Source organism: Eretmochelys imbricata, chromosome 2 (genome assembly GCF_965152235.1).
Source record: "Eretmochelys imbricata isolate rEreImb1 chromosome 2, rEreImb1.hap1, whole genome shotgun sequence".
Taxonomy (NCBI): domain Eukaryota; kingdom Metazoa; phylum Chordata; order Testudines; family Cheloniidae; genus Eretmochelys; species Eretmochelys imbricata.
Window position 1 is genome coordinate 175,461,858 of NC_135573.1, and position 23,239 is coordinate 175,485,096.

Genomic DNA, 23,239 nt, shown 5'->3' on the forward strand with positions numbered 1-23,239 from the left:
TTTAGTATCATCCGCAAATTTGCTGAGAGTGCAATCCACACCATCCTCCAGATCATTTATGAAGATATTGAACAAAACCGGCCCCAGGACTGACCCTTGGGGCACTCCACTTGATACCGGCTGCCAACTAGACATGGAGCCATTGATCACTACCCATTGAGCCCAACAACCTAGGACTAGTGGTGATAGTGAATGAGTCAAAACAATCCCTCCTAGTCTAAACTCTGAAGAACTATGTGAGAATTTAAATATTGCCATCCAAAGGTCATACTGCGATTTTGAAACAGTTGAGCCAGCCTCTCTTTCTGTCAGTTGACCCTTTCATAGCCACAGATACAAGGGGTACTGAAGTCTTCTTAGAATGAAATGGGTTAGGAAACCAAACTCCAGTCTGAACCCCATTCTACACTGTTCCTCTCTATTTCCATGTATAACTTCATGTTATGCCCTGTACTTATACACAGAACAGTTCCACTCTTTTCTATCACCATTCTCTGCTCATTCATGCTGGAATTTTCAAGAGGAGCCTTAGGAAGTTAAATCACTGAGAGTTGGTCAATGAACTTCCGTAGGCCCCTTTGAAAATCCCAGGCTTAAGTACTTTAGATCTTCACTGTGATCATCCCATCGCCTTTAAATTCTCTTTTTAAAGAGGGTGACAAGATGTACACTATGTTCCAGCTGTAGCTAATGGAGAGCCATTATTTGTTCTTGGATTAGAACGGGTTAACACCCTGGTGCCTGGGTTCCACCTTGTTATCCAGGATTCTGGAGGAAGGGCTCTCATACAGATTTTGAGAACAAACTAGGAATTTTTACCACCTTTGTTTCTAGGAATCCTGCTTCCCTAAAACAAACAAAGTTCCCTTTATTTCCCTGTAAGATTCTGGTAATGCTTCCCTTTAATTTGAATGGTCCCCTCTATCTTGTCTGATAAATGAATATATGTTCATTTAAGGGCTGTCAACAGTCCATGCCTTACGTATTATTCCTTCACACCCCCTATTTCCTCTAAATCATATTTTTAAAAGCCTGGGAATGGAGATTGCCTTGGGGACACTGTAAGTACTGGCAAGTAACTGCAGTGTAACAACTGGGAGCAAACTAGGCTGTGTCTCAGTTACGTTTAAAAGCCCTACTTTTGGTTTTTCCCCCATTACAAACCTATCAATATACATAAACTTGCATACCTGCTGATCTTGAAAGAGGCAGAATAGGGTCATAGCAGTAGCTTCCTCTCCCCTGCATGTACTGGAGAGGAGGAGGAAGAGGAAAAAAAAAAAAAGGGAACCTGACTTCTTATCCAATCAGTTGATTCCTACATATGGCTTCCATTAGGCACAGCCCATCCCACAGCTGCTAATTTAGAGAGGGACACTGGTGCATTAGGAGGAAGCCAAAAGAACTGGGGAAAAGTCTTGAAACAACTAGCAGCTGCTAAAAGACAAGATAACCTCAGTAAAGGCTCCTGCATGACACCCCCTCCTTTGGGCTTTCCTTAGAGTGAAGTAAGAGAATCTGAAGCAGAAATCCTAGGTTTGCTACTTCATTTTGTTAAATAATTCATGCATCGTAACTATATTGTGTTGGCAATTGCTAAACAAACCTAATCCAGGCCTTGGCCACCGACTAGTTTTTATTTCTAACCCAGTCTTTTAACAGTGCATTTAGAAGCGACAGAATCACTAGTCTGGTAAAATAAAATCCACTCTTTGCCACCCGTACAGTTCAAAAGTAACCAACTCCTCATCTTACACTGTCTTGCAAAATGCTAGACTCCCTTTCCCATCAGTTCTACTAAGATGGGTTTATTCTCTAGGGTTTTTTTCCTCATGCCAGTGCAGGATCTTACTAACTTCCATCGTAGAGAATCTATAAGCCTTGCAGGAGGGAGGTAGCAAGACAAACAGACTGATGATCAAGACAAGATATTTTTATTTAGAAGCAATGGTATTAATATTTATGGTCTCTTTGTAACTATAATTTGCTAGGATGATAAAATATTTATATCCATATTTGTTTGCTTGACTAGGACATGGATGATTGTCTAGTTAATATTTGCAGTGTTGTTGTAGCCATGTTGGCCCAGGATTTGAGAAATTAGATAGGTGAAGTACTTTCTTTTATTGGACCAACTTCTGTTGGTGAGAGAGACAAGCTTTTGAGCTAACAGAGCTCTTCAGGTCTGGGAAAGATAATCAGCTTGTCATAGCTAAATAGAAGGTGGAACAGATTGTTAAGCCTAAGGAATAGCTCGTTGCAAGAGACCATTTAAGATGAAGGGGGCAATTAATGTCTGCAGTCATAGGACAGAGGCAGGTTAGTGGGTTACAGTGTTGTCAGGAGGTCTATACAGTACTTTGATCACATATAACACCATATAAATGCTAAGTAATATAACATGGGTGCCTTTTCAGGCCCACATCTCTCAAAGAGGAATGGCATTCTTGTAGCTAAGACATGAGTGTGAAATGCAGGAGATGTGTGTTCAATTCCAAACTTTGCCACAGACTTCCTGTGTGATATGGGGCAAGTCACTTAATATCTGACTTAGTTCCCCATGTGTTAAATGGGGCTAATCATGCTGTTTTCCACCCTTTGTCTCTTGGCTCTTTATCTTGTATGCTCTTCAAGGCAGGGACTGCCTCTTACTGTTTGTATAATGAGGTACCAGTCACAGGTTAGGTCTAAGGCACAATGTTAATTTCACTCATAAGCTAGTTATGGCTCTTCTGTTCTTCATAGCCTCCTTAAACAGCCATCACCAGTTGGAGTCCAGTGCTGCACTGCTTTGTACCTCTTCTGTAGTCCTTTTCAGCTATGCAAAGTGGCTCTGGTAACATGTTTACACCACTTTGCACAGGGTGTCAGACAGGAGAGAATCAGGCTGGTTTTCAAAATCTTAATTCAGCTTCTTCCTTATAAATCTCCGTCAGCAAACTGCTTTTTTCCCTATTTAATATATTATGAGTGAAACGAATCAGCTTTGTTTAAATATCAAAGCAGTTGTTATAAAAAGGCCATGGCATTTGGTCCACCAAGTATGCCAATTCAGTTTCAGCTGGAGATTTGCTAGACAGAAGCAAACCACTAAGTAGATGTCCCAACGGTTCAGTAGGGTTTCTTACGTTGTGCCAGCACTTGCTCACAAAGCAGACAGGTGCTCTCCTCCCCCCACCAAGGAACTACTCGTCAGGAAAACTGCAACAAAATAATCCACACAAGAAAAACTTCTGGTCATACCATGAAAGATTTTGCAGTCAACATGCAATATCTTTGGGAACTATTGTATTAACATTATGGATTGTTGGGGGCTAGGCATTGTTTTCTAATTCTACTCCATGGGGGAGAGTTACCACAGCTCCTCTAGGAATAAAAAATAGTGGATAATTACTTGCGTCCCTGGCATTGTAAACAGCTCCTGATTCAGGCAGGAACCATAGGCCCAAGAAGACAAAAGGGCTTTTGGTATAGAAGGCTAAGTTTAACCTGACAGAGGGGCAATCATTTTGATTCAACAACAGACATGACCTTTTGTCCAAGGAAGGCCATACCCTGCTGAAGCACTGGAAGGACTTGAACCAGCCAACCTCCCCCGAGAAGAAAAACAACTTCTGGTATGTTGAAAAGGTTTTATTCTTTTGTGTTTTCTGTATGTGCTTTTGCCCTTAAATAAATGTACTCTGCTTTGAAAAAGCTGTTTGGTCACTTATAACTGCTGGTATTCCCTGGTCCTAGCCTTTGGAGAGAGAGCAAAGATCAGGGGGCAGGATATTAGTCAGACCTGCTAGGTTAAATATAGTGAATTGGAGGGGAGCTGTAATCTAAATCAGAAGAGGGATGCAGGTGTCTCTTGTGAAAGGCTGTAGCTAGAGTGCTGAGACAGCATTCCTGGAGCAAATCACTGGGGCATGGGAGGGTCAAAGGTGCAAAGACCAAAAGGCAGGATGACCAAATCTGCTATAATCACAACATCTCAAACAAGCAGACAATTGACTCGTTACCAGCATGGTTTCCCAAACCCATAGGGAAGCATTCCTTTAAAAGGAATAAAAGTTATCCCTCCCCCCCATTTTACTAGGGTAGACTGTAGTAAGTAAATGATTATGGAGCTTCATCTTGTTTCTTACCTATCATAAAATCCTCAGTGTTTCTTCTAGTCATTTATTATTTAACCTCCTTATAGTTTTCTTTTCCTCTTGAGTAGCATGTAGCATCTTATAGAAATAGAACATTATCAAAATGTTACTTTGGTGTGTGGCTGCAGCAGTCTTACCACACAGGAATAGTAAATGCAGTGAAAAAGTGTCAACTTCGAAACAGAAAAGGAAGTACTTCCCTTCTACCCCCAATGCACAGTTGGACTGTGGAACTCATAGCCACACATTCATTGAGACCAAGAACTTAATAAGGTTCAAAAAGGGATGGATATGTATATAGTGTGTGAGCATGATTATTATTGCTAACAAAGTCTGGAAAGTCAATTAAACCTCAGGGTTTAAACCAATCTAATTATTAGCAATCAGGATTAGAGCTAATGGAGGGAGCAAATTATCATTCATTTAGCTATAGCTTTTTCTGAAGCATCTGCTATGAGCCACTATTGGAGATAGGATACTGAACTAGGCGGAGTTTAGGTCTGATCCAATATATCTTAGATGTTATAGATTGATGTGTCTTAAATGCATTTTATACACAATTCACCAACCCTTAATATTTTGAACTTGACTTTTTCCAGTTATTTCACCCTACAACTTCAGGGATTTTTGTAATTCAATACAGTTCTGAAATAATGGTCCTAAATAGGGTAGCTAAATGTTTCTAGGCTTAGCAGACACTAACAGAGTGAGAATTTTTTTAATTACATATTGTTAATCCCTAGGTCAGTAACATTTGTAAGTACTGTATTGCAAAGTTCTCTAACATCCATAAGCGACAATTTTCTCATAGTGCTGAACACACCATCTGAAGAATACTGTTGCAAATGGAAAAGAAAAATGATGCACACCGAGTAGTACATACAAAGGAATGATACAAACTATTACAGATGCCTATTTCAGACAAGCAAAATCTTAGTGTGATTCTGCTGTACTGTTTGTGAGGTGACTGACGTTGTGCAAGGGATGCTTGGAGAGAGGGCGTTTAAACAGAAACCTGTTCTTGTACCATATTGCCTTCCCCTTCAAGCCCCAATCTTTCATTCAGATGTGATTATCAGCCACTAGGTCTCATGGTGAAACTGAGGCTGTACCATCACTGTGCATGGAGAGGCAACTCTAAGATTGTGAGGTAGCTATGTGTAGACATCACCACCATACACAGCTTTGAGGGTGTAAGAGAGATTGTCAGCACGGAATCAAAATCATGGGAGTAAATGAGGTAGCTTTTGTAATCCTGCTTCTAAAAGAAAGCACAAGAATGAACAACTTTAGTGTGGTTTTTTTTTAAGTAGTTTTGGGTTCCCCTGCCCCTGTGTGTTTTCAATATATCATTTTAAAAAAATGCTTTGCTCTTGGTGCTGCTCTGTGAGAACCCCACACAACACAGGAAACAAGCTACACTGACAGCCCTCTCAAACAAGCAGCATTTTCCTGTACTTTTCCTCAGTCACTTGCATTATTTGAAATACTAGGAAATAAGAAAATTGACAGAAGAGCAATTTAATTTGACAGTGTCCTTTTAAACTGCAGAATAGTCTTCCACGAACAGCCCTGGGCGCTGTGGTGTCTTGTGGATTCATAAGGGGGCAGCACAGTCTGGACTCTAGGAAGTAAGGCTTTATTAGAACTAAAACAGAGTTACATAAGACAAAAGGAGAGCCATGTATTCCTAGCTGTATATCTGGTGAAGCTGAATGCTTCCCCCTGGTTCTTCCTAGCATGTGCTCTGCTGATAAAGGCCCAGCACACACTCCTAACACCTCCCCTTTCCAGCAAAAGCAATTCCAAACAATGTAACATATATACCAACTGTTTCTTTACAAATACCATAACACACTCAACTTTGTTAGCTGTGCTCAATGAATCTTTCAGGTGCTCTGCACCATTTATTAACTCTACAAGGCACCACTTCAGTCCTTGCACTAGGTGAATCAGCAGACTGCTCTGTTTGTTGGTATTTTTGACGTTTCACACCCTAACAATTCTCTCTGACTTTTCATTTATAGTCAGTACAGTATCTCTCTGGCTCTTTGTTTACATTTCTCCATACCCACGTGTGAGCATGCCACCTTGTAACAACTTAAGCACTACTATTCTCTCTAAATAATATGCCATCAGCAGACAGTTCTGCTTTGAACTGGAAATGTGGACTTGGTATGTAATATCCTGGTCACCCCTGCAATAACAGCCCTAATAACCCTCTGTAAAGTCTCATCATTAGCTGTAGACCTCAGTGAATTCATTCCACATCTTTTCTGAGATAGGACAATTCTTTATCAAGTTGACATGCACTAGTTCTGTCTCCCCACGTTGCTGCTTCAGTTATATGAAATGCTCTGGACGGTCCCTTATCTCCTCTACCCTATAGGTCTTTTGTATTAGCTGAAGGGCTTGGCCTATTTTTAAACCCACTATAGGTGCTTTATTCCATTATAACTATATCAAAGTTTAGCAATTCTATTTGATTTTTTTTACCTTCCCTTCTAGTATACACATACCTCTAGTAGGAACGAGTTCCCCATTATAAGCTTTCAGTTTAACCTGTTTGCTCACTATGTTCCCTATTTTCTTCATTCAACCTTTTAATACTAAAAATCTGAAACATCTACCTGAGCACCAGTGTCCAGTTTATAGGTTAAGAGTCCCATTAGTCTCTAAAGAAGTTGTGCATTTTCCTGTTCCTTTCCCTTCAGATACAGCTCCTAGATAGAACTGCTTTTCTGTTCTGCTGTCAGCATTACTGCTCATCATCAATGCTTTGCTTCCTCTTCTGCACTTGTTGATTCTAGTTGCAGACTTTGGTAAAATGATTGTATTTCCCACAAATATAGCACTGTTCACCAAAATCTGGGCATTGTTTAGGTCTGTGCTTGTGTTCACATCTTGTGCAATCCTTGAAGCTACCCCTTGCAAACTATATTGCTTTGCTTTTTCCCTGCTTGTTTTTTGTCTAGTAACTTACTGCTTGTCAGCTTGTTTTCCCTCTCATCACTCTATCCAGAGTGGCAGTGTCCTGTTTTTCTTCTATTATTCGTATTGTTCAGAGCAATTTCTGCCACCCTGATACAATATTAATGCTTTATCCAAAGTCACATTTTCCAATATAGTTTTTTTTTTTTTTTTGCAGCTTTGGATCTGTGATTCCTATTACAATTTGATCCCTTATAATTGAATGTCAGCTGTCCATAGTTGCAGGTTTGGCTCATTAGCTTCAGCACTGTTAGGGATTCTTCAAAGGACTCTCCTTTCTTTTGTCTTCTAAGGTAAAACTTACACATTTACAATGTTTCATTTTCAAGGTATGCAGTACTCTTCATATTTCTGCACAATTGTGTTGTAACTTGCTTTCTCTGCCTGACTTAGTTGCATGCTGCTAAAGACATCCATTGCCTCAAGTTCTGCAGTGGTGTGAGAAGACTGCTATATTCTGCTGATCTTCTTTCTTACCAAAGCCAGCTGCTTGCATTCATAGGTATCAAAACTCTGTTTGAATGTCTTCCAGAATCTGCTCCATTGACGGCGTCACTTCCTGGGGAGCTTTTAGTTACTCCATCTCCAAAATGATCCCTTTATTCCTTCACCACAGTCCTTTCTGTCTCCTCACTCTGGTACCATGAATTGTTTTGTGGATTCATAAGTAGGAGGCAGAGTCTGGACTCTTAAAAGTAAGGCTTTATTCAAACTAAAACAAGAGTTACAGAAGACAAAGGAGAGTCATGTGCTCCTAGCTAGATATCTGGCAAAGCTAACTTGACTGTGTCCAACTGGTTCTTCCTAGTGTGTGCTCTGCTCTTAAAGGAGCAGTACATACTCCTAATAGGTGCCTCTTTGGATAAGTCACTGGAAAAAATCTTGACACTAAGACACAGGACTGGGAGTGAGGCCAGGGTGCTGAGAGCCATTGAACCAAACTGTAAACCCTGTATATCATGGAAACCACTTCAAGCCAGGGTGTCCAGCAGCACCCCTGGTTCCTGCACCTATGAGTTACACAGTCTAGGTTCTACTTCCAATTCTGTCAGCGTCTTTATGAGAGAATGGGCAATTCACTTCAGTCTCTTTTTCCCTATCTGTATAATGGGTGCAAGGCTCACTTAACTCATGGGTTATGAAGAAGCTAAAATTCACTAATGTTAATAGAGCGTTGGGACCCTTGGTTGGAAGGTGACAGTATGCCAAGAGCTAGTAGTTTAAGATGCCTGGACTTATCAGATTTTAGTATAACACTCTTCACTGGCCAGCAGAAGATGATTATCTAATTAGGTCTTTCCTGTAGTTAATGGCTATAATTCTGTCCAAATGCTGTAATTACAGAAGACAAGTAGAGACATAGCTCTGTATCTCTGAAGTCTGGTCTAGAACCCAACTAACACTACTATGTGCTCTCTCTGGTTTATTCCAGCCATGCTCCAGTTCCTTTATGCCACTATTACCTCTTACTGTTTATTATATAGCATACACAGTACTTACTATATGGCAGAACAGACCAGAATATCAATGCAACCCTCTAATACCAGAGACCTACAATTGCTAAGCATTATCTAAATTTCTAAAAGTCAGCTAAGCTATTTGTTTTCCACCACGTTCTTCTGACAGATCCCTCCAGGCAGCCCAATGGTTGGTATGCTACAAAATGTATTCAGATATCACCATGGTACCTGTGCCCCTAGGAAGCTGCTGAAATACTTAGCATGAGAACACATCACTGATCTGTAAAAGTAAGTTGATTCTTTGGACTGGAACTGGTTTCCCCATTCCATTTTACAGACCTGAAACAGTGCTTAGTTTTTTTAGATTGTACCTTGTCATAGTGAGTCTCTGAAATACACACCATTAATACCAAATAATCTGAATAGATCCTTTCTATGCCTTAGCAATAGCAATACTGCAGTTACAGCTGTACATATTTATAATGGAATAGAAATAACTGTGAAAGCTTCAGCTGTGTGTGGAACTGGCTCACAGCACTTCAATAATACATTAATAGAAACTTTATTTTTTCCATTATATAGACCAACTTAACATGCTTTATTTATAACTTACAAACCAAAACTTTTACATACATTTATACAAATTCAGAATGATTTTAAAAAGTATTGTACAAATCCACCTTAAGGCACAAAAAGTTAACAAAAAATGCAGCACATTGGAAATCTCAGAGCAGCCAATTCAAAGGAAGCTGGCCTTGTAACAAACACAACTCATTTAGTTTAAATATGTTTTCAAGTTTCACTATCATACAATAGAAACTAAAAGGCCTAGGACAAAAGATATGCAGCTCAATCGCTCCACTTGACCTGTATTACTGAAACTTCGCTATTAACCAGCCCATGGTATAGTTACACACAGGAATTAAAATAGATTTAAGGGTCCTGCATCAAATGATTATGTAATGAAATACCATGAACTGAAATTACAAACTGTTAGTTGGTATTCAGATGTTCCCTCTTCAGTAACTTCTATTTTAGACAGTGTAGATTTAGAGTATAAGCACATGTTCAGACATCTAATTCTTACTGTTCAGTTTGTGTTAGTCAAGGAAGTGTAAAAAAATAGTTAAAATTTCCCTGGACACTATGGGTGTGGGTGAGAAATTGTCATTTTAGTTGTGCTTGATGTGAGTTTTGAAAGTTGACACATCCTGACCAATGCAGCTGCTTTGGTCACGTGATCCAAGTATAAGGACAGAAAATACTGTGAGAGGACTTCAACTCCTGAATCCATGCAACAATGTTTGGTGGGGATCAAGCACTGAGTTCACCAAATAACGTGCCATAATCTGACCACTGTTGGTCATTTCCATAGCTAAAAGAAAGACAAATCTAGAATGTAGGCTAGGACACAAGTAACCTTCCTTTGTTAGAACTTTGTTTTTATTAGTTTTTCCATAGCTATCCAAAATCTTGCTTGAAAACTTAACTCTAATGATATAAAAGCTTGATGGGTATTGTTTGCAGGAGGAGTAATCTTAATGTAACAAATGTACAACTCTAAATGCTTCAAATAAATCAATCACCTGACTGTTATAATATGAATGAGTTATTCAGTTCGGATCAGTTTTGAGTACACAACTACTGTACATTATATGAAAGGTCTTCACGGACTGAGATGCTGCCCAATCTACATGAATATTCAGATTATAATTCAACAGGGACAAAGCAAGCTAAGTATGATGGAATATAGTAGTTTATAGATGCAATTTTCCTGATGTGGCTTCTGCTGAAAGCAATCAGACAAACTGCTGGCTCGGAGCCCTTAAGGAAAGATACACACAGCTTCTCACGCTAGGTCACACTGCTTTTCATGCCGTTTTCTTCTTTATGTATGTAACATCTCTTCCCTGCTTTATTACAACCATATTAACAGCTACCTCATACAAACATTTGTAATGAAACCTATTTGTGCTTATTAGTAAACTACCATTTATCTCTTGTGTGAAGACAGAATTTTTGACATTAGCACTTGGTACTGGGAACCTCGGGTTGGTAGTACCAAAGAATTAAATGGTAAGCACATTCTGGTTTGTGTTGCATGAGAGTAGAAAAAAAATTGGAGTATTGTGGAAATGAAGAATCTAATTTAGGAGAGTTCCTATTTGTGGTGTCACAGCAAGCAAACTTTATAAAGGATTTATTATCAAGGAATTGTGAACAACATGGGGAAACAAAATAAATAGTTGAACAGTTAACAGTACATGAGATAATAGCAGTAAACTTCAATTACACAAAAAATGGAACTTTGGAACTGCACTGATATCGAAACATCTCAGAAAATTAAGGGCTCAATCTGAGGTCCTGGCATCTGTATGTCACAGAGCCTGCCAGAAGTTTGCTGCCAAGTTGGTCCCTAAATTATCCTAAAGAGGGACCATCCTCACTGACAACTATGTCACATCGATACAGCTGCCCAATCCTACTCTTTGTCCAGTCATAGATATACTACCTTACCCTGTATCTGAAGGATAGATGCTTCTCAGACCTCAATTTATTCTATTCAGGTAATGGAGTGTTCCTTCCTCAGCTTATGGGGTCACACAACTGAGTTTACGAACTTTCTCTCCTCCACAGATGGTAATTAGAGGAATGAGAAGTAGTCACAATGACTCTTCCAGAAGAACCCCAACTCCAAAATTCATAATTTAAAAAAAAAAAAAAATTGTGTAGATTCAGTTGGCCTCACTCTTCTCACACCATTCTTAATAATCAGAAGTTAGCCACTGAAATCACTGGGTGATATTAATGTAAAAAAAGGAATGTCACAGGCCAATCTGGCCCTGTGCATTTACATCTAATGGCAAATTAATCAAAAAATGAGTCTTTTAGCATTTCTTCTGTCATTGATGAAACTCCTCATACCATCAGCTTCTCCAGAACATGAACAGCTAGTAAGTATTCCCTGCTATCTGAAGACAAAGTATGAATAAATCAAATATCAAGAACAATATGAACTCAGAAAGTAAGCCATAATTGCTGTTGCACTCCTGTCAGCCATCTTGGAAGTCTTGTTTAAGCATCCTATGAAGTTAAAAGCTTGGCACGGTTTTCTTAGCTGCCTTTCATCAACGTTTTCCTTTTTACCTAGAAAGTTGGTTGCACATCAATGCGAGATTCACTTGGACATGAACTTTTTTTTGGAGGAACGATTCCCTTTAAGTTACAGCTACAAAGTCCCATACAGTTCAGTAAATGAATTCTCCTGGTATTTCTTGCAGCAATGGTTCTTCAAATTTAAACCGTTTGGAAATGGCTTTCTGCTCAGTTATTTTTTCTTTTTCTGACTGCCTACACTGTCCCAGTGTATACGAAGCCACTACAATTAGTTCCTCTGTCACTATTGATTCCTCTCCTTCAGTTTTCTCAGCATCTGTAGAATTTTCAGAGGCAGAATCTCCATCTTTTTGGATGACAGTATTTACCTCATCGGCTGTACTCTTCATGCTGCACACAGGGGCTGGAATATCACTTGGTGCTAGCCATGGGTGTTGCAGACATTCTTCAGCTGTTGCCCGTTCCCTATAGAGAAAAGAAGGCTCATTCAAAAGAATGTCAGAAGGCGTGTCAAAAGAGGAACACTAAACGCGAGACCTCGGATAAGAACTAGAAAGATTAAACAGCTTTTTCTCGGGATATGACTTTGCATTAAATAGGACTGACAGATCAGCTATGGAATGGATTTACAAAACTGTGCTAATATCCACCAATTGTAAAGAAAAAAATCAGGAGCAAGAGCCGCACCGTAAAATAGCTGAGGGTTTTACATCCTCTAGTCTATTTGTTTTATATACCTTGATATCAAATCCAATGAAATATAAAACAGAGAGAAGCAGTCTAATTATACACATAACGATTTATACCAAGCTGTGAAATACTTGCATCCTTGCTGTTGTTCGTCCGAGGGAACTATGCAGACAGTTGCTGAGCCAACGGGAAGAATACATAAAGTGCGACAGATACTTTTCAGAACAGAAGCAGCATTGTGGGGCTTCATATTTGCCTTCCAATGGCAACCAGGTCAAATCTGCTCAGTTCACAAGTAACAATATATTTGACTAACAGTCAGTCCAACAAAAGACAGCAAAACACGTCACTAAACCACACAGGCTTGGAAGTTAACTGCAAACTCACTAACTTTGCAAAAGAGCAAAGATACTACACTACACATTTTACTTTATTCATTTAGTTTTTGCCAAGTATAGTGTATTTTGTAATAAATAATGAAGGCTTAGCAATACAAGACTCATTACAGCATTCATTTATGAGAAATGGGAAATGTGCCTTTTTGTAGACACAAAACGTGGTTATACATAATGAAGTGCAAATTAATGTTCTACTGCAGGACATTTACACCATCTTTAGTCTATGAATGACTCAGACAATGCTTTAGCTGGTAGCAGTATTTTGAACTCATTTAGTCTCTGGAACAGACTACTTTTTACTGAACTTACTCAGGTTTCTTAACCAAAAGGGTTTTGATGAAATCCACAGCAGACTCTGATATAAGGTCAAAATCTTCCTCTGAGTAATTTATGTTCATTTGTGCTATATTTAAGAATGTTTCTTGTTTATCATCTCCTAAGAAAGGCGATACCCCTGTTAGCATGACATATGCTAGTACTCCAATGCTCCTAAATTTAAAAAAAAAAAGAAAAAAAAAAGAGTAAAGTAAAAAACACTAAGTTCAATTTCGTAAAAGTTGTAAATATTAAAGGCTACACTTACCACATGTCTGTTGCTGTACTGATTGGGTCATAACTCAGAATTTCAGGTGCTATTATGAAAAAAAAGCATAAGGTAAGTTCTAGTTCTATTTTGAACAAATAGAAATCTATATTTACTCATTTATATGCAAAGTCATACTTTACAAGCCAATATTACAATGCAAAAAGAGGAAACTTCGAAGACTTAACAATGCAGCCCATCTTGCATAATCTGAAATATGACAAGAACATTTGAAAGAAAATCTGGACCAAGTTAAATTTAAAAATCTGTAACAGATTTAAAAAAGTAAAAATCAAATTATAGGATTCTGAATACCTAAGACTGGCTAATCTTTCCTACTAGCAAGTAAAATGATTCAGAATGTGAGTGGTCATTGCTAGCTCCACTCCTGTGGAAAGGGAAGACTTTTACAAAGCTATCTCCTATCATGTCAGTTTGGTAAGCACTCTGAGTGAACAGCTCTAAAAATTTTAGAGTTTAGAGTGAACAGCAATAAAAATCCACATTTTGGTTCCACCGCCCAGGCCCAGGATCAGTTAACAGAGCATTAATGAATGTGCTACCAATAGCAGTGCGGATCTCACTACTGAACATGGCAGAAAAGCCATTTTCCCAGAAGGATATTCGTTCTACAGCCAGATGTTAATTGTCTCCCCATTTCCACAGCACTGCAGAAAACTCAGGGACCAGCTCATACTATAGATTGCAAACAAAGCAGACAAATGTTTTTCACTCACAGAACATAAGTTCCTGCCAAATAAGTTCAAGTTATAGTTTTTAAAATGCTAAGGGCAAGGGTATTAGTGGCTCCAGTTATTTCACTTTAAAGCTATAATTTAATGTATTAAGATTTTTCGTATGATCCTGTATTTGTACTGGACTTCTATTAATGTCTAATGATGCCATACAGAAACACTATCTTCTAGCATTTGGATCTGTATAAATGGTAAAGGCATCCATCTTTTGTATTGTTACAGAGTAATTTATAGGATTATGATTGTCTAAAGTTGAAGGTTTTTCCTTTCTTTTGTAAATATTACTTCCAGACAACATCAAATCCAAAGAAGCAGCTCAGAGTTATGAACAGCTCAGGAATTGAGGTTGTTCGTAACTCTGAACAAAACATTATGGTTGTTCTTTCAAAAGTTTACAACTGAACATTGACTTAATAGAGCTTTGAAGCTTTACTATGCAGAAGAAAAATGCTGCTTTTAACCATCTTAATTTAAATTAAACAAGCACAGAAACAGTTTCCTTACTATGTCAATTTTTTTTAAACTATTTTTTTAGTAGTTTACATTTACCACAGTTACTGTAATGTATTTGCTTTTTTTCTGTCTCTGCTGCTGTCTGATTGCGTATTTCCAGTTCCAAATGAGGTGTGTGGTTGACTGGTAAGTTTGTAACTCTGGTGTTTGCAACTCTGAGGTTCTACTGTACTTACCCACATATTCAGGAGTTCCCATAATTTCTCTTAGCTCTTCACTGCTTTTCAGTATTCTGGAAAGGCCAAAATCAACTATCTTAATGTCTCCCAAGGGAGATTCACTAGTTAGCAGAATATTCTGGGGCTGAAAAACAAAAGAATCAAAGAAATGACCAGGCTTTTTAAGCACTCAAATCTATACTTGACTATAGTATTGTAGGAGTGCAGTTCTGTTTTGAGCACAAAAATAAAGAGGATGCATTTTTCAGCACATTTAAAAAAAAAGCACTTTTTTTTTTTTTTTTTTTAAGACTCCATTAGTCAAGGACTTACACTGGAAAATAAGACTCCAACAGTAGGATGGTATCTGTATGGCTGAGAAATCAAACATCTGCCATTCTCAGACTAGGATATTTCTAAAAATACACCAGTACCTACAGTTTAACACCATCTATATGTAGAGACTCCATCAATATTTTTGCCATCACTTACTTGCTTTTATTACTGTGGAGCTCTAATTTATTAGAAGACACTGACATTTTAAGACACTTTTTATTTCAGTGTCTTCAACTCTAAAGATATAAAAAAGCATGTTAGTTATTTCGGACAGTCTGTTCTGAGATACAGCAATTTTATCTATTGTGACTGACCGACCTCAATTCTGCTTTTGCTATTAGAACTAAAGAACATTTTATTTTAGAACATTTAAATTTACTATCTACAAGAACATAAAGTGTTAAATTTTTCAGGCACTTGGACTGTTTACTTTAAGAATCAACATGTAAGTCAAATGCTAACCTTGCATAAACGTGTGTTTTCTCCTGTAGTAATGAATTCCTTGTCTGTCATCCTTCAAAATTATGTTTCTAATCATTAAAGAAGTTCCATGGTAAAATATTTTCTGAGTACTACCAAAGTCAGGCTTAGGGGACCATGGAGACCAAGACTATGGATCTTCAGGGTTTTGATGAAATAAGTATGTCAGGAATACTCGTTTTCATAAGTTTTTCCTCTTTTCCTTGCAAAGATTGACTTATGTTTGTCACTGATATTTCCAAAAGATCACATTATTCACAGTCCCCATCTGGTTGATCTTTGGGTCCCATGAAATCCACTCAGTCACAGGTTCCTATATTTCTGGAAGACCCTCCAGACAGGGGTGAAAGTAAGTCGAGTGACTTACCGGTACGCTGGGGCCAGCTCTGGCCCCTGGAAGGGGTGGAGCTGAGGGGGTCAGAGCCAGCCCCAGCCCACCCTGTAAGGTAAGTGCCCTCTCCCCTCCCCCACCGGGGTAGCAGTAGCAGCTCGGAGCTCCGGGGGCTGTTTAAAGGGCCCGGGGCTCCCCTGCTTCTACTGCCCCAGTCCTTTAAATAGCCCCCAGAGCCCTGGAATAGCAGTGGCTGGGCTCCGGTGGCTATTTAAAGGGCCGGGGCAGTAGAAGCAGGGGAGCCCTGGGCCCTTTAAATAGCCACTGGAGCCCCGCAGCCACTACCCCAGGGCTCCAGCAGCGGGGCTCTGGAAGCAATTTAAAGGGCCTGGGGCTTCAGCCACTGCTGGGAGCCGCAGGCCCTTTAAATTGCCCCCCTGGGGAAGCCAGGCTGCCCCGGTACGGTGCACCGGCTCTTGCCGGTACACCGTACTGGAGCATACCGGCTTACTTTCACCTCTGCCCCCAGATCAATCTGTGAATTGGGAAGGAACAGAAAGAAGCAAGCATCAGCCAACCAACTGCTGGTGGTTCTAGAATCTGCACATTAACCCTCTCCAAAATCTTCAGGCTAATTCTGTACTGTGGTATGGTCGTGGCGGATAAATGTTAGGAGGATGAGGTACACGAGGCTTCCTTCGGACAACTAACAGAAGTTTCCAGATCACAGGCCCTGGTCCTCATGGGGGACTTCAATCACCCTGACATCTGCTGGGAGAGCAACACAGCAGTGCACAGACAATCCAGGAAGTTTTTGGAAGAGTGTTGGAGCACTTCCTGGTGCAAGTGCTGGAGGAACCAACTAGGGGCCGTGCTCCTCTTGACTTGCTGCTCACAAACAGGGAAGAACTGGTAGGGGAAGTAGAAGTGGGTGGCAACCTGGGCAGCAGTGACCATGAGATGATAGAGTTCAAGATCCTGACAAAAGGAAGAAAGGAGAGCAGCAGAATACGGACCCTGGACTTCAGAAAAGCAGACTTTGACTTTCTCAGAGAACAGATGGGCAGGATCCCCTGGGAGGCTAATATGAGGGGGAAAGGAGTCCAGGAGAGCTGGCTGAATTTTAAAGAAGCCTTATTGAGGGCACAGGAACAACCATCCTGATGTGCAGAAAAAATAGCAAATATGGCAGGCGACCAGCTTGGCTTAACAGAAATCTTCAATGAGCTTAAATGCAAAAAGGAAGCTTACAAGAAGCGGAAACTTGGACAGATGACATGGGAGGACTATAAAAATATTGCTCGAGCATGCAGGCGTGTAATCAGGAAGGCCACAGCACAATTAGAGTTGCAGCTAGCAAGGGATGTGAAGGTAACAAGAAGAGTTTCTACAGGTATGTTAGCAACAAGAAAAAGGTCAGGGAAAGCGTGGGACCCTTACTGAATGGGGGAGGCAACCTAGTAACAGATGATGTGGAAAAAGCTGAAGTACTCAATCGTTTTTTTATCTGTGTCTTCACAGACAAGGTCAGCTCCCAGACTGCTGCACTGGGCAGCATAGTATGGGAAGGAGGTGAGTAGCTCTCAGTAGTGAAAGAACAAGTTAAGGACTATTTAGAAAAGCTGGACATACACAAGTCCATGGGGCCAGATCTAATGCATCTGAGGGTGCTGAGGAAGTTTGCTGATGTGATTGCAGAGCCATTGGCCATTATCTTTGAAAACTCGTGGTGATTATGGGAGGTCCCAGACAATTGGAAAAAGGCAAATATAGTACCCATCTTTAAAAAAAGGGAAAGAGAATCCGGGGAACTATAGACCAGTCAGCCTCACCTCAGTGCATGGAAAAATCATGGAGCAGGTCCTCAAGGAATCCATTTTGAATCACTTGGAGGAGAGGAAGGTGATCAGGAACAGTCAACATGGATTCTCCAAAGGCAAGTCATGCCTGATGAACCTGACTGCCTTCTATGATGAGATAACTGGCTCTATGGATATGGGGAAAGCGGTGGACGTGATATACATTGACTTTAGCAAAGCTTTTGATATGGTCTCGCACAGTATTTATGCCAGCAAGTTAAAAGAAGTATGGATTGGATGAATGGACTTTAAGGTGGATAGAAAGCTGGCTAGATCGTTGGGCTCAACAGCTCTATGTCTAGTTGGCAGCCCATATCAAGCGGAGAGCACCAGGGGTCTGTCCTGGTGCCGGTTTTGTTCAACATCTTTATTAATGATCTGGATGATGGGATGGATTGCACCCTCAGCAAGTTCGCGGATGACATTAAGCTTGGGGGAGCGGTAGATACACTGGAGGGTAGGGATAGGGTCCAGAGTGACCTAGACAAATTGGAGGATTGGGCCAAAAGAAATCTGATGAGGTTCAACAAGGACAAGTGCAGAGTCCCACACTTACGACGGAAGAATCCCATACACTGCTACAGGCTGGGGACTGACTGGCTAAGCGGCAGCTCTGCAGAAAAGGACCGAGGGATTTCAGTGAATGGGAAGTTGGATATGAGTCAGCAGTGTGCTCTTGTTGCCAAGAAGGCTAACGGTATATTGGGCTGTATTAGTAGGAGCACTGCCAGCAGGTCGAGGGAAGCGATTATTCCCCTCTGTTCGGCACTGGTGAGGCCACATCTGGAGTATTGTGTCCAGTTTTGGGCCCCACTACAGAAAGGATGTGGACAAATTGGAGAGAGTCCAGCGGAGGGCAACAAAAATTATCAGGGGCTGGAGCACATGACTTACGAGGAGAGGCTGAGGGAACTAGGATTATTTAGTCTGTGGAAGAGAAAAGTGAGGAGGGATTTGATAGCAGCCTTCAACTACCTGAAGTGGAGTTCTAAAGAGGATGTAGTTAGACTGTTCTCAGTGGTGGCAGATGACAGAGCAAGGAACAATGGTCTCAAGCTGCAGTGGGGGAGGTCTAGGTTGGATATTAGGAAAAACTATTTTACTAGGAGGGTGGTGAAGCACTGTAATGGGTTTCCTAGGGAGATGGTGGAATCTCCATCCTTAGAGGTTTTTAAGGCTGGCTTGACAAAGCCAAAGCTGGGATGATTTAGTTGGTGTTGGTCCTGCTTTGAGCAGGGGGTTGGACTAGAGGACCTCTTGAGCTCTCTTCCAACCCTAATCTTCTATGATGCTATGTTATTGGGTAGGAAAGTAAAGTATTATGCAAGCATGTTTAAAAATGGTCAGGCCAGTTATGCCTGCTACATTTTTAGGACACTTTAGGAAGTTTTAAATACTGTAATAGCTTTAATAAATTCCTCCATTCTTGCAAAAGTGAGTTGGCACAAAGAAGGCAATACACAGATCATGTTCACTGCATATATCAATAGTAAATTCTCTCACCAAGTGGCACTAGGTTGTCACGCTGAAGCTTATGGCACTGTACAGGAGCATGTTTTATAATTCTGGTTTGTTCTGTACTAATTTGTATTGAAAAAAACAAATGTGCATATATACTGATCTCCATGCCATGGCAATCAGAGGTGTGGCTGCAACATGTGTAGAGGGTACACAAGCTAGCTTTGAAATAGCCAGGTCAAATGACAACAGGGAAGCTGCAGCAGCACAATAGAATGGGCTAGCCACTCAGGTACATACCCAGGGTCCCATACGGGCTGCACAGCCCATGCTGTCATGGTCTTATTGCCATGGTTATTCAAGCCAGCTAGAAAAAAAGCTAGCTCAGCAGGGTTATATAGGCTATAGCTCAGTGGTTCTCAATGAGGGGTACGCAGAGATCTTTGAGAAAGTACGTCGACTCATCTAAATATTGCCTAGTTTTACAACAGGCTACATAAAAAGCACTAGCAAAGTCAGTGCAAACTAAAATTTCATACGGACAATGACTTCTTTATACTGCTATAGATACTATACACTGAAATGTAAGTACATTTATATTCCAATTGACTCATTTTATAACTGTATGGTAAAAATGAGAAAGTAAGTAATTGCTGTGAAACTTTTGTATTTCTAGGTCTGATTTTGTTGCTAGCTTATGGAATATAAATATTGTGAAGTGAAACTCTGGGATATGCAAGACAAATCAAACTCCTAAAAGGGCTAGTCTGGTGTGGTTGAGAGCCACTGAGATAGCCACACTTCTGACTGCAGTGTAGACATACCCTTAGACACACCTCACAGTGGGCAACTTAGTTGTTATATGAAAGGGAAAACAGAGAAAGCAATATTTAAGTGAGAGAAGTTTTACTGGCAATGTTTCATGAAAACTGTAAGCCTCATAAGAAGAGTCATCAGGATTTTATTAAGTGAGGTATAGTTGCCAAAATAAGTTTACTCTTCAATGACATCCATTGCTTTTTACAAACAGGACAGTTATTCTGCTCAAGATAATCTAATTCTTATTGAAATATCAATTAACTTATATAAAATATTTTTTTAAAAAATCAAGAATTAATTCACACACACACAGAGTAACACTCAAAGGCCCCAATTAGGATTGGGGACCCACTAATGTGCACTGGACAAAGTAAATTTTTTCTTGACGACAGGATGCAACTGATGGGCATAGCTTACAACGCAGAGTGGGGCAAAAGATGCGTAATAGCATTAGGAATATATGGTAATGTAGATAAGCCAAGGACATAATATGTAGTTTTGCCTTCATTGTTATATATTATGACAGCACCTGTCATGGTTCCATAGTTCAGGTTAAGTTGAATTTTGCACTTAAAGCAAGGATTCAACCACTGTTATCTGTGAAGAATAAAGCTTATCCTCCCCAAACTTAACACTTGAATTCCAAAAGAAGTTTGAGTGTTGACAGGGAAATTAGTTTATTAATTGAGCCAAAAATTTCAAAATGGGTCCTTTTAATAAATTAAGCACCCTGTCAGACCATTGCTTTGCCCCAAAGGGTCTTAACAGAATAATACAGACTCTTCAAAATTTCCCTGTGGTTACAACTCTGAAATCTTGTACATTGGTTACATTTGAAGATTAGGGATTAAATAGTTATTAATATGCCATTTTTTGTAACTGAAAATTACTCTGACGGGGTTGAAGAATAACATTCATCTACAGAGAAGACCATGAAGTGCCCTCTTTTATTGTGCTCAATGGGAGTGAAGCTAAAAGTATGCAGAGCAAAGATGCCCGCTTTCAAAACAGAGATAAGCCAAGCTATCTCAGAGAAGACAGTGAATCCTGAGCAAAGTACAAATTAGAGCCTGGAGGGGAACATGGAGGTCAGTATATTCTGGTCACTTTGCATTGTTTCAGCAAAGTAAAGCAAAGTGTACTGGTGAATCTGGCCCTAAAAGTTCAAAGAAGATTGAAATTTTGTTACTATATATCTTCAAATAATTACAAATATCACAGGTAAACATTCTATGGGGGTTCTTGATTCACATTCATCTATGAAGTTTTTAATATTCAAAAGGAAAAACAAGGATATTCCTAGATAAAGACTACACTGAACTGGCAATAAAGTGGATTACGTATCACTCACTCAAAGGTAAACAAACATTACCAACTCAAGAAATTCAGAGTTAAGGTTATGCTTAAAAGAATGGAAATGCAGGTAGGGTACCTATATACCTTAATTCTACCCTGTAGTGATGCCATGCCATTACTAAATAATTACGAGTATTTGTGTATAATAGTATTTATAGTCCCAGATTAAATTTATTTCGACTTCATAGCTTCAAATTTAACATTTTTGAATTTTTTTTTAAGTTTAACCTTAATTGTGAACTTGAGTTTAATGCTTGTTTTTGGGGATAATTACAACATGTGTATAATGCTTTACCTTTATCTAAGAAGAACTCTAGTTTCATGCAGTTATTTGATCATTCTAAGAGACTGATTAATTTTCATTTATAACAGGCCACTTGCCTAGCCACTGCATTAGACACTTTATGGTAGGCATAGCAGGAATGGAGTTACACCACTGTTCTGAAGACTGCAGTAATTTTGCTAGTGGTTTTGGGGGACAGCATTTCATGAATAGAAGAAGGTGCCAAAGCACTGACAGGAGAAGCAGATAAACAGCGGATGAAGGATGGTGCTGCATGTAGAACATTTCTTAAACTTTTTCCTTCCTGACTTCACTCTGTTTTCTCATTTCTTTCTTACAGATAAATGGTGCATCTTTTCCTAGGTTTTCATTTCTTACTCCCTTCTCCCCCTGCCTCCGCAGATTGGGTTCTCTTCCTTCTTCCCTACATTTTCTCCTTTTTCCACGTGCTTCTCCATTCACAATTCCCCTCCCCACAAACATCCCCACAACCAGAGATTAAGTTTATCAACCAAACACCAATATAAAATAAGGAAGCCTCTTTAAACTACTCTGGATCTTTTATCCAGCATAAAGGGGATGGGGTACAGGGGAGAGGGAGAGAAAACTTCAGCCTAAGCCTATCCATCAACTCTGGATTAAAATAAAAGCAGTACAGCAATGTTGTGATGTTTGATTCTAAGTTTGTGACCCAATGTATTTACTTTCACTTCAAGTCAATAAAATCTTGCATCACTGAATTTTGCTCTTTAACAAAAGAGCAGAAAACCTCTACTGAAGTCAGGATATGACAACCACTCAGTGGGACAAGAAACAAATCCTGCAGGGGAAAAGAGGGACAGGTGGCAACTCTGAACCCATGGTAAGCCAACTCAAAGTTAGACTTTTCTACAGTGTAAAATGCAACAGCATTTAGTCTCTCAATGGAAGTCTTGCAAATATCATGGGAAAGACATGGTTTGAAGGAGGCTGTCAGTGCCATACACTGGTCTGACTAGAGTTTAACTTGATTCTTCAGAGACAATCCTTCTAAACTGTAACAATAACAGTCACATATAGACAAATGTTTTGATTAAATTCTTTTGGATATAGTCTGACCTAATGTGGAGGTGTCAACCACCACAAAAAGCTGGATAGATCTTTCTAAAGCTCTTTATTTGGTCCAGACAAAAGAAAGGAAACCTTCCAGAGATCCAGACATGAAACTAGTGTTAGAATAAGGCAAACATTTTAGGCCAGATTCATTTATCCCTTTGGCCATCGGAGTTAGAGACACTGCTTGCCAAATATATTCTGTGCAAGCAAGTCTCCCAAATACCAACAAATTAGTAATACTTAGTAAATCTCAGAGTGTTTTAAATTACTGGGTAATTTATCCATTTATATTATCGTTCCCACTTTCGGGATGAAGGAAGAGAGAGTTCAAAGTCACATGGTAATCAACAGCAGAACAGGGAACAGAACTCAAGTTTGATTTCCAGATCTCTGGCTTGTAAAATGGACCATCCTGCAT

At 39.7% G+C, this 23,239-nt stretch overlaps 2 protein-coding genes across 5 annotated transcripts in view; one reads left to right on the forward strand and one right to left on the reverse strand.

Moving 5' to 3' along the window:
* Nucleotides 1-23,239, forward strand: part of COA1 (cytochrome c oxidase assembly factor 1) — a 135,423-nt gene that overhangs the window by 76,937 nt on the left and 35,247 nt on the right. Inside the window, exon 10 of one of the 4 annotated variants that reach the window (XM_077810979.1) lies at nt 3,548-3,617. The exons of 2 other annotated variants lie outside the window; for them this stretch is intronic. In XM_077810979.1, the coding sequence (XP_077667105.1) occupies nt 3,548-3,617 (70 nt within the window). Of the gene's footprint in view, nt 1-3,547; nt 3,618-20,480; nt 22,589-23,239 lie in introns of those variants that run through there. One more of the 4 variants, XM_077810978.1, reaches the window with a different exon arrangement.
* STK17A (serine/threonine kinase 17a) overlaps nt 9,178-23,239 on the reverse strand; it is a 63,744-nt gene continuing 49,682 nt past the window's right edge. The window contains exons 4-7 of the mRNA XM_077810977.1: nt 14,823-14,949; nt 13,379-13,427; nt 13,105-13,284; nt 9,178-12,172 (exon numbers count right to left, since the gene is read on the reverse strand). Coding sequence (XP_077667103.1) covers nt 11,839-12,172; nt 13,105-13,284; nt 13,379-13,427; nt 14,823-14,949 — 690 coding nt within the window. The 3' untranslated portion in view covers nt 9,178-11,838. The remainder of the gene's footprint in view (nt 12,173-13,104; nt 13,285-13,378; nt 13,428-14,822; nt 14,950-23,239) is intronic.